This window comes from Haemaphysalis longicornis, unplaced genomic scaffold, assembly GCF_048455015.1.
Source record: "Haemaphysalis longicornis isolate Haplotype H1 unplaced genomic scaffold, Haemaphysalis longicornis Haplotype H1 scaffold_7, whole genome shotgun sequence".
Taxonomy (NCBI): Eukaryota; Metazoa; Arthropoda; class Arachnida; order Ixodida; family Ixodidae; genus Haemaphysalis; species Haemaphysalis longicornis.
The window spans coordinates 119,713,251-119,725,382 of NW_027526422.1; the positions used below are offsets into that span (position 1 = coordinate 119,713,251).

Consider the following 12,132-nt stretch of genomic DNA (forward strand, 5'->3'; position numbering starts at 1 on the left):
TGCCCGGGAGGACGGCGAGCACCTCGGTACGGAATGGGTTGCTCCGAAGTAGCGGGAACTGGTTCTCTCGCGAAACTGGGTGACGGTAAAAAAGAAAAGGAGGGGGGAGGGAGCACACATGGACGATGAACGACACAGCAGCGCTCGGTCGAGTTCTCTGCTTGTGTTATTCGTTTTGACGAGACGGTGTCGAAGGAGTTCCAATCACTTTTAAAGACGCTAGCCTTTCTTGGCGTAACAGAATGTGACATTTTTGGTTTGCTTGCCTGCTTGCCTGCCTGCCTGCCTGTCTGTCCGTCTGTCTGTCTGTCTGTCTGTCTGTTCTAGACTTACCAACGGATAGCAGGTGTAAAAATGTTTGAACACGAAATGCACGTAGACAACATGCTTTCAAACTACTGAAGCTGGTGGCATGCCTGATACACGCCAATATTGTTCTGCACAAAGAACACAAACACCATCGCCTCCTGCAAGAGAGTGAGAAAAACATTTATTCAGCAGTCCAAAGGTATTATCTTAGGGACATCACGGCATCGCGCCGCGTTCATCGTCATGCCCATGAGAAATGGAAACAGCAGTGCGGGAGGAGGACAGCGTTGCCAGATAGTCTAACCAAAAACCACCCAATGGTCAAGTCAACTCGCCCAAATCTCGCCCAACGCAAAAAAAAAAGAAAAACACCGGCAAATCTGGACGAAAAGTCGCCCAAATTTATGGAACCCATTAACGAAATCATTTAAGCTAAAAATATTCCAGAATGAAGGAAAATCACCTTGTACTTACATAACAGGCAGCTATCCATAAAACTGAAACAGCTGATCTATGTGGCACGTCGTAGCGGAGGGCTCGTACCCACGGACAATTTAACCTCTCACCTCCATTAAAAAAACAATAAAAAAACAGCCGCAGCTGGGATCAGCCACACCTTCACTATGGTTTTTCGCTAAAGACAGTAGACACAAGAGGGCAAAAACAGCGCAATGGCCAAGGTCAAAAACAGCACCGATCAAGGTAGTACATCACTCAGCGACACCACTTGCCCCATACAGCCCACAAGATTTAAACCAGGAGAAAAAACCCTCTTAGGTCCAATACTTTTACTCGAATTTCCGCTTCTTGCCAAAGTAAACTTAGCAGGAAGAATACCTGCTACTGTTTCATGAGACTTAAGGTTTCTAAGGTCACTTTTTCTCAAAGACACTTGACTGAGCACACGTTTCACGTTGGCGTTTGATATCGGGAGACGGCAAGCTCAGAGAGGAGAGGAAATATCAAATTTTCTGCGCTGTTTCTGGCAATCTTTACGTTTTTCCAGAATTTTATCACGCATATGTCCTACAGGCTATCGACGTTTGCTTGCAGAAGGCGATATTCAGACTCGAGCGCAGGAATTGACTCGAGCGCGATATTCAGACTCGAACGCAGCAAGCTAAACGGTGGGGTGACATTCATCTTAAGACGTCAGCTCGCAAAACGTGCGCCCAGCTCCGGCGCGATTGTATTTCTTTCGGCCTAAAATCCGTAACGGCGCTACTTTTGAGGCATACCGCACGCCGCAATTGTGAGATAAATACAGCAAGAGGATCGAACATGCTTTGAAATGCTTAAAATGACCCACACTTTTTTACTTTCTTTCCGTAGTCAAAGATTGCGGTATTTATGCAGGGGGAGAAGTGATAATCTCTTTTCGTGTATTGCCAAATCAACAAACTTGTCGTCGTGACATAGGCTTCATGCGTACAGAGACCACCGAGTTGCTGTTTTGAGAAGACTCTAATTCCCAGTTGCAATGCTCCAAGAAATCAACGCGGAATCGGTGTACCAAATATCAGCAGGGTCGCCTCCAACGAGAACAGATATCTCGCTTCCGTTTGAAATATTGCCTGAATTTGGTGCACGTGACCGAACCAGAAACTCGCCAAAAACTCGCCCAACAAGTAATGTAGCCAAACGGGAGCAAATGTAGCCCGATTTGCATGTGCAGCTTTCCCGCTCATGGCAGTCCTTTCAACAGTTATTACTCTGCACTTTTTTAGCGAAATGAAAACTTCTTTTGCACAGCTAATATTTGGGGTGAATACTTGGTTTGTGCACAGTTTCAAGTCGCGCACGTTGCGCGACTGGGTTCCTGAGCCATGGAAACTATCCCATAGAAATGCATGGGGAGTTAGATTTGACAGCGAATTACACAAAGAAATATTCAGAAACCTGAAATCTTCTTTTAGCGTTTTAGTCTTCACGTTGGCTTCTAGCTTTATGCCAAATATCATTTTCGTACAGTGGTTTTGCTAGGTTCCCGAGAGGTTGTAATTTTGAGCGAGAAAGCTGGGTATGGCGCTTTCTCGACGATCTGGTAATCCGGGAGGAGGATTGGAGAAGGGCTCTGCGAAAGGGCGACGGGTGCACTCCGAGAAACGGAAACAGCAGCACCAAAGTAGGGTAAGTCATTCATTCATTTATTCATTTATGCCGCAGCCACCGATGCGTTCGACGCGCACGTGAACACCCGCGCCAGCAAAATTGCTAAAAAAAAGTTCCCGCAGCGTACAAGAATGTCCAGGCCAAAAAGAAGTGTCGCTCGCGCAGAACAGGAACTTCTTCGCTAAAAGCGAAATGTGGTACAGATCGCAAATGCATGCTACGTATTTTGGCTCAAAGACATGTGTTATGACTCATGACTACAACGCGTGGCGGCAATGAAAGACGACAAGCATCGCGAGAACTACGCCCAAAAGAGACGAGTGACAAAATATGCCACACGCACTCTCGTCTCAACCCTTTGTAGGGGCGGATTATCCCTGGTTCACAGGGTTCAAATGAACAGGGCCCCCCGGGCTTAGTTCCCACCCCCGTGGGCTGGAAAAAAAAAAGCACCCTTTGTGGTTTTTCCGGAAAAAGTTTAAGCTCCTGAGGAGTATCCCCTGGTTGAAACAGACCTTTCAATAGTTCATGCTTCGAGAAGGCCAGGTGATTGGCACCGTATTTTTTGTAAACATGTGCAAGCAGTTTCTGAAAAAAGATCACCTGTCTTTGGGAAGTGCTCATACGCAGGCAACCAAATCGTGCGCTGCCGAGTTAGTGTAGGAAATAGAGGGAGCGATTTTTCACGAATGCGCTTCCTGATTTTCGAGGGAAGATGTATCTTGCAACAAGGGTAAGGAAGGAAAAAAAACGTAAAGGAAAGGCAGGAATGTTAACCAGGCTACGGCCTAGTATGCTATCGTACACGTGGGAAAGGGGAACAATGATGAAAAAGAGGAAAACAGAAAAAGGAGGGGAAAAGTAAGGACAGAGCGTAAAGATGTGTGCCCTGCGGTAAGACACTATAGACAAAAAAATTCAGTTAGCTCATAGAGGGTAGTCTTTTGTGCTACAGTCTTCTGTGCAACAACAACAGACGAACATGGATGGCTCAAGGCCGCATGAGGAAGGGGAGGGAGGGGAGATAAAGGCCTCAAGTGTCCCAACATGGAGGAGTCAAGAACGAACCGCCACAGTGCGGATAAAGTCTGTCTGATGCGGCCTTTCGGATGTATCCAGTCCTCGTAAGCAAGTACCCAGGCATGCCGATGTGTCTCACGTGGCCCTACCAGACCTACGCAGTCCCATACAAGGTGTGGATGGTTGGCTTCAGCGACTGGCCACATGCGTAGCAGACGTACGCAGGGTGGGATGGTGATGCCGCCGCAGATGAAAGGTCTTCGGAAGCTGCTGCCGTGGAATTGCCGCGTCTCATTGTTCTAGTGGAGCTGTGCCTCCAGTCTTCTCTACAAGCCCGTCGTTTTTAGACAACACACTGCATGAGCGTTTTCGTTGCCTTGTGCGTAGATGACGGAGAATGCCCGTGGCCCAGGATTTCCTCCTCGGAGAACGGCCGCTGAGAGTCTAGCTTCCGTAGAGTTGAAGAGAGCTGGCTTCTTTCCGATGAAAAACGTGAACGCTCGCATATGATATGTCGTGCGCTAAAGGTTAGCACGAATGGAAGAAACACATGTGACACTTAGACGGCACTTTGAAGTGTCGTATATATTTCTTCATCTCCTCTTGCTTTCTCGCGCAGTTTACACTTCTTTCAGTACTAACCAACCAGTCTTAACGCTGTCTATGCCTGTTCATAGTTAAATTCAAGGCGATGTTCATAAAATCTTCGAAGCTTCTTCTAAAAAGATTCTTCTAAACTCTTCGAATATTCTTGTAGCGGATTATAAGAAGCGTCAAGTCTCAATGATGACGAGAGGGGGAAGGGGGGGGGGGGAAAGGGCCCCCTTGTTTATTTTTCAACCGGGCCCTAAGTACTGTTAGTCCGGCCCTGAGCTCTTGCTACAACACCCTGTGGAATAATTTAGAACGGTGCTTCTTGAGCTCCTTTTTTGCAGTTCAGATAGCACTGAAATTTATGACGACGGAAACCTCGCTGACTTTACGTCGATTCTCACATATGCGTTTGATCCGCAAATTGTTCAGTGTTACATGGAACAGCAGGCTATGTTTGCGAACTTATGATACTTTAGATTTTTTTTTTGTTTGCAGCTAATAAACAAAAACTGGCAACAAGTTAAACCCGTGTACTCAAGAGCACTTCAGTTATCCTGTAGGGGGCATGGTGCCATCTAAACAATTTTCTGAAACCGAAGCTTGCTCCATTTACGGAACGCGGTGGCACAGCGTCAACACCCTGCGTCTCTCTGTCTCAGTCAGTCGAACCACGTTCACTCTCCCGCGTCCATTCTTCGCTTACTGCTCGGCCGTGGTCGGTCGTCGAATCGGGAGCGAGCTCAGTGAAAGCCGCGTCGACGCTACTGACCTACCGCCGAGCGGTGCTCTCGAAAGTAAAATTAACGGCTTGTTAGCGTCGTCCGGACAAGGGCGCTCGGTCGGCGGGAAACGATTGCGGAGCGCAAGTTCCGAAACGGCTCTTTAGAGACCCTAAAGAAAATTGGTCGGCCGTCCTTGGAGAGGTGTACCTCAGTGTTGCGGCGTTGTTTTGAAACGGCGGCGAAAGGAGAGGGACAAAACACAAAACACGCGAGAACGAACATCAAAGTGGGTAACGGTCGTAGAACAAAAGCACACGGAGTCAGTAGTATACTGTGTGTTCGTGAGTCGGTTTCAACCGCTGTTTGTTTCGGTTGAGTTCGCTTAGACCGAAACTCGATTCCCCGCACGTCCCCTTTTCATGCGCTGGCGGAAAGCGCTCAGGGCTCTGGTTTCGGATGAAAGCTGAAAGGACGTTAGAAATTGTGGATAAACGAGAAGCGGCCCTCGCATTGTGTCTGGGACTGGTTTACGTAACTGCGGCGCGTGCCTCTGACGCGGTCGTGTGCTTGAAATGCAGACTGAATTGCATTTTTATAGCTATAGATGCCGGGCCAACTACGTATAACAGAGCCTAAAGAGCGTAAAGGTACAATGTGGCTACTGTATGCAACATCAGGGAGCCAGCGCAAGAACCAAGAATTGGGTGCTGCTTGCTAGATTTTTATGGTTTGCGGAGCTCGTTTTGTGTGTTGTCTCTTGAGCTGCATCATAATATCGGCGGTATTGTCGAGGTCACGCCGGTGCTGGAAAGATGAAACAACGAGATAAAATATGGCAACTCACAATCAAACACCGGAAAACTCAAGATAAAATGAAAAACACAATCATATACAGCCACCGCTATTTATAGAGGCTACCAGAACAAATACCATCCCTACGGGAAAATGGAAACCATTAACTGTTGGGCCTCAAAAATTACGCTAAGCACTTAACTCAAACTCCGCGCCCTTGAATACAGGAAAATCCATAGCGTCATAGCATGAGGCTTCGCCCAAATGAAGTTAGAGTAATTAAAAAAATGAAACGCGATGTGTAAGTATGAATCAGAAAGCACAAAACTGAATATTTTTTATGAGGTCTGAAATATATTTGGTAACGTTATTAGAGCTCTTTTTTGTGAAAACACAGGCAGAGAGCAATTTTATAATCATGAAATAAATCTCGAACTTTCTATGGTCAGCAGGACATAAATGCGCACGCATTCTTTTCTGGGTACCCTACAACCAACCGTGGGACGCTTTCTTTTTTTGCCAAAAATTGATAATTGCCGTAGTTTACCCAATCGATTATTAAAATAGCGTAAAGAAGATTATCTGTCCACGAAACTTTAATAAAAATAAAAATAAATAAAGATTACCAATGAACTGAGCAATAAAAATGTTCATTTTAGACACCACTCTGACGTGATGAAGACAAATAAGTAAGCAATACAGAAACACGAAAAATATTTGTAAGAAGCACCAGTCGTGTAAGGCCTTGTATTTGCCAAAATGTATAATTGCCGAAGTAATTAACACGCTTGGTTGTTGCAGTAGTGTAAGTGTAGATCCCTGGTAAAGAAATAACCAAAAGAAACGCGAAATCACGCAATATAGCCCAACGCAGACTAAAAACAGGAAAAATAGCCCAATAAGGCTATAAGAAACACTGAAGACAAGCCGTCTAAGAATGCTTGTGCATAAGTAAATAATTCTCGATACTTGCACATTTGTTAAATCACTTCTCAGTTGTCTATGACGATACATAATCTGCCTTATGCACTTGGCTTAAAAACGTTCCCGAATAAAAGGGCGATTTTAAGGAAGTTTTAGCACTCTCAGTAGCGCACCAATGTTTATGCAGTTTTCGCTGGCCTTGGATTCATTTTCTGCGCTCTAAGAAGTCCCCGTAGGGTGTCTTTACCACAATGCTGCCGAATGACCAATCAAATTGACTCGGCGAATGACGTGGCTGAGCATTCGGACCCCTGCGCTGAGACATTGCGCAATGCAAAACGCCTTGAACGCCTTGCGTGTTGTCCCTGCGCACAGACACTTGCACTTGCACTTGCACAGGCAGGCACTTGCACAGTCGCTTAACAGCACAGCTGTTTAGGCTTTTAGTTCCGCCGTGTAGCGTTACCGGAAAACTCAGCCCAGCCGAGGGCACGTGACTGGAGTATGCGAAGCGCCAGGCGTCGTCCAGGTTTGCGCGTGAGCTTGCACCACGTAAGGAATTCGCAGAAAATACAAAAAAAAAAACCGAGTGCACGTGAGCGTGCCCGTCATGAGGAGCGCCCGGCGTCGGCAAGCTCGACCTTCTAAAACATGCCCAGCACTCGTGGTATCACCTCTCGCGTGCTGTTCTCCTTGCCAGTTCACGTGCATTCGCGCCTGAAGTGGGGAGCACAGCCGCCGACTTCGCGAAGGCAGTGGCCACGCGTTCTAGCGCGTGCTAACGCGGTCCACTTTGGGATGCATGTGAAAGGCTGCGGACAAAGCGACCCGGGCCTGCAAGTCACGGAGAACTTTCAGCGGCAATTTCGGAAATTCATGTGACGAGCAACAGCCGGGTCTCCATCGAAGGGAGAGGAGCCGCCAGCTCTGCTGTTTCTCCAGCCTTGCACCACTATAGTGCAAGCTGTACCAATTTTGTTTTAGCGAAATCGTATGTGGCGTTTCGTCATACGTCGAATTTGCACATTTGGTCACTTCCATGGGTCATTATGGATCGCTGTGGTGAATGTTACGGAAATGTTACCGACGCATTGCTTTTTAGTGCCCTGGAGTTTTTACTAATCAGTTGGATATCTGAAAGCGGGGAAATCTGTGTTTGCATACAAATATCTCTGAAATTTTCCGCTGAAAAAAAAAAAAAAAAAGAACGGAAGACAGGAAAGTCGCTTCAAAATATAATTCATTTCTTTTATTATATGCCCACAAAGTTGTACCGCGCAAACAGCGCAAAAAGTGACGCAGCATTAGGCGAGTTACGGATCCCGAAATTTTTCGAGTATGCAACTGAGCCCTTTTATGTAGTAACTTACAAGGACGCTTCAAGGTACTTTAAATTCGTGTTAAGCCTTGAATTGAAGCTTGGCCGCGGGTGAAACGCATGCGTTGGAACCAACTTTCTTCTGTACGTTAGATGTTCGTATTAAGCGGTGTGCCCGTGAGGTGAAGTGCCAGTTAGAAAACGTGGAAGTGTTTGTTAGGTAAGTCTGAAAATTCGCCTTAACCGATTGCGCCGAGCGAAGAGTCTGCTGCGATATATGCGTGGCATGTATGAACAAACATTCGCCGCATTAGGATCCATCGCTGATGTGAGCTTTCTCTTCTTACTTTTCCCCTTTTCAAGCGTAAGAGCTTCATAAAACTTCGTGGGAAAGCGATACCCAGGCGCACGAGGACCCACTGATCGCAAGTATACAAAAATCATAACACTACGGTTGGCAACCTTATAGGGCCCTAGCAACACTTTTTTCAACTTTTTTTTATAAATGTTAAATGTTTTCAGAGCGTACTCAACGAACACATTCAGTACTTAGGATAGGGTGTCACAAAGTACCTATACAACACTTTTTTCAACTTTTTTTTCTAAATCTTAAAATGTTTTCAGAGCGTACTCAACGAACACATTCAGTACTTAGGATAGGGTGTCACAAAGTACCTATACAAGTCAGCACTTGTATTTGCAAAACCGTTTTAGCCGTGATTTGGAGTGGGAAAAGTGCTGTAGTTGTCATGTTCAACAAGTGATTAACTAGTTAACTATAAGCCCTATCAGTACTATTTTGTTACTATCAGTGAATGTTAGTATCAAACAAGCGGCAGTCATTAAGGGCACGGTCTAAACTATAAACGATAGCGTTTAGGTTCCAACCTTAGTGGCAGCCCTACGTACCGTTCTGGGGTAGTAAAGTTCGTAAGAAGTTCTATGCCCATAAGATGATTTGTAAACGTATACTCGAAAGATTTTTCTCTCTTTCCCGAGACTTGGCTTTCTTTGAGCGATCTAATTACGTCAATACAGTGGTGTAGCTGCTGTTGGCCCCTTCCTTTCGGTTTCAGAAAAAAAAAAAACACGAGTTTGATAGCCACCTCCGAAAAAAGCCACAAAGCAAAGCAGAAACGGAATACGGTTTCTTCTGCTGCGACGAGGAAATCACGCAGTCCCACTCCGTGCTGTTGATAACTATAGCTTTGACAATGTTCCCTGATGCGAAAGACAGAGTGAATTCGTCTATCGGAAGTGTTACAGACTCCCTTTAAAAACTGTGAAAACGAGGGACGGACGACAGGCAAAATTTCGTTTTAGCGGTTGCTGAACAGATTAGCTGTACCCGCTTAACAGAAATGCTAGTAAAACGCTAATAAAGGTTCGTATTTACCAACTTCTTACGAACTTTACTACCCGAGAACGGTACGTAGGGCCTGCCACTAAGTGTGGAACCTAAATTCTCCTGTTTATAGTTTAGACCGTGCCCTTAGTGACTGCTGCCTGTTTAATACTAACGTTCTTTGATAGTAACTAAACAGTACTGACCGTGCTGATAGTTAAATAGTTAATCACTTTTTGAACGTGACAACTACAGCAATTTTCCCATTCCAAATCGCGACTAAAACGTTTTTGCAAATACAAGTTCTGACTTGTATATGCTGACATTAAAATGCATAATTCCAAAAATTATCGCTAAAATATTTGATTTTTTGCGACAAGCCCACTGACTATGAGAGGGCTTTCTGCTGCTCGCTATGAAAAAAGCAAAAAGATCAGGTGTATTTCTAAGGTAACTAAGTTATACTCGCCCTCCTCGTGCATCCCTTTGGTTTTTCTTGCTCAATTTATTTGCCGTCTAAGTGTTGTCTTAGTGTTGAATGTGTCTATGTCGTGCTGCGCGCTCAGCTGTTCCACATTGTCACGCGTAGATGTTTAGTCAGTTGTGCATGGCCAGTTAGTAAAATCACTAAGTACCTAGTGGATACTTCAACAAGTAACTGGTTAGGGTTCTGTTAGTAAGTGCCACAATATTTTTTAGATTGTAGTGTTCGGAGCAAACAAGTACATGGCGCTAGGCTACACACGAAGTGCCTGTCGTGTATACCCATTTGGAACGAAATGTCACTGAACGCGATGGCGCTGAGTTTGGTCTAACGTTAAATTTTAGGTCTATCGACGTCAACCGGGGCACGTAGCTTGACGTGCAGGGGGTTGACGTCGCTTGGCAGGCCGCTAGTCTCACCATCAAGGTTAGTTTACATTAAGTCTGGATATAGAGCACAGAGGGAAGATTGGCGAAGGCTTCTTGTCACAGTCACGGAGAAGAGGAGGAAACGGTGAAACAAAAACGACGAAGGAAAATAAAAATTAAACTCAGCGACATAATTCAGCGACAAGTGAAACTCAAATAGGAGAAAGCTGTGGCTTTATTTCATCCGACTGCACATTTCCACACTTACAGCGACCTACAGGCTAAAATAGTGAAGGCAGTGGTCATCACCGATCGACCAGCGCTCTACTTACACTTGTACATGTATTAGGGCTCACTATACGAGCGTGGGCCGTCTAACGAAGGCACTCCGGAAAAACAAATATTTGCCAATTTCTCCGCCCACAACACGGCCATCTCTGAAGTGCGAAGTTTTTACATCACGAAGACAACTGCCCTAATCAAACCAGCCGTCGTCTCACATCAAGGTCCAGTGCTTGGATTAGCATGTGCCGTCGAAATAGCGAGATACATTCAAGACCTTACATGGGACCAACTGCACAGAGGCCCGTTTCCTTCTCGCAGAAAGTTCCGCGCGGACATTGGCTGCAAGGCTTTCCGGGCAGGTACACGCGCTCGCCCGCAATGTTCCCGGGACCCGCGTAGTCACAGACATAGAACCTCGTCATGCCTTTGGACGCGTTCTTCACGGTGAAGGTGGTGCTTCCGCAGCCTACGTACCGAGTACTCGCCCAGACGACCTGTGTGAAGTGTCCAACTGGAGCGTCGACCAGCTGGTGGAACTCATTCAGTCCAGAAGGCGAATAGTTTCTGCGCTCGTCGAACCAGGAACGCACGGCCCTATCGATGTCTCTGCTCGATGCCGCCCAAGCCTTTATGCTCCTGAAGCCAACCAGGTTCTGTCCCGTGTGTCGAAACCTCGTCGTCACACGCAAGGCCGAAGGGGTGTGGTGTATAAGACACTGGTTGGCATGAGCCTGTGCCACCTCCGCGAGACTGTCGTCCCAGACGAGCTTCTGCATGTTCGCAGCAGGAGGGAAGCCTGTAACGTATCCACGGGCTACCATGCTTCGGAAGCGGTTTTGGAGTTCCACCAAGAGCTTCTTCTCGGCTGCCGTAAGGCCCGACGACAAGATGTAACACTCGGGGTTCTGCGGTCGACAGGCGATATGGTTCTTCACTTTCTGGTATTCCGGTCGGCATGTTTGGAGGGAGAGTTCCTGGAGCCAAAGAAGCAGAGCGGCTTGAAGGAGGAGGCTGATCCGTCGGTTGTGGAACATCTTGCAGGCTCTTGTGGATCTTTTAGCATCGGAACGAACTTCCGCGGACTGGAGTTAATAGTTGTCCTTCCTGGTGGTAAGTATCACAGGTCAGTGAGGATTTGCAGAAGCTTCACAGCTGCGTAATGCGGCTATAATTACCATAGGTGGGCGAAAAATGGTCCGTGGAGGTTCGGACCTTCACTTCAGATCTATTTAGACACAGCTATGCGTGCCTGTTGTTGGATATATCTCCAGTGCCTCCCAACTAGCGGGTGGAGGGAATAGTTATGCAAGTAGACTTTGGAGGCCAGCGAGAACAAGTGTCCAATTTCTTGTTAGCTCTACCCAACACCCACCGAACTGCGTGGTAACCCAAACGGAAAAGTTGCGTAGCTGGTAGCACCATTACTCAGTTTTTTTGCTCATTTTTGGCGAACTTTCGTAGTTGCTTGCACCTTTCAGTGATGGTTGCAATGAATAGTTGACGTTCGCGTCGTGACTTCCTCTCTAGAGAAAAAGAACAGCACGAAAACGCATATCCAAGGCAAAAAAGGAAGCTTGGACAAGCAAACAATATGAGCCAAATTGGAGTTTTAGTAATTCCGAGAAATATGAAAAGAAAAAGAAAGCCAGCAGGTGCAGGGCAGCTGGGTTCTTCAGCTAATCTTACTCAAGCTATCGCCCGTGCTCCTTTCACTTTAGGCTGTTTTTCTGGAAGTTTCCTGCACGAACTTCGCGGAATGGTACGCTAGAAAAGCGAGTGAGGGTCAAATAAAGGAGGCCAGGGCAAAGCTTTTTGTTTTACTCGACAGGCTGTGTCTATGCAAGCTTCGCAACTGTACT

The 12,132-nt window shown here is 46.4% G+C and overlaps 1 protein-coding gene across 1 annotated transcript; it reads right to left on the reverse strand.

Annotated features, from left to right (window-relative positions):
• Window positions 1-10,268: 10,268 nt before the first annotated feature.
• LOC144144985 (scoloptoxin SSD976-like) lies at window positions 10,269-11,618 on the reverse strand. Its single transcript, XM_077676485.1, has one exon. It carries the CDS (start codon window positions 11,305-11,307, stop codon window positions 10,549-10,551), a length of 759 nt encoding a protein of 252 aa, XP_077532611.1. The 5' UTR covers window positions 11,308-11,618; the 3' UTR covers window positions 10,269-10,548.
• Between the last annotated feature and the right edge of the window lie 514 nt (window positions 11,619-12,132).

Coding starts and splice junctions, on each gene's coding strand:
- LOC144144985 (XM_077676485.1), bottom strand. CDS start 11,307: ATGTTCCACAACCGACGGATCAGCCTCCTCCTTCAAGCCGCTCTGCTT.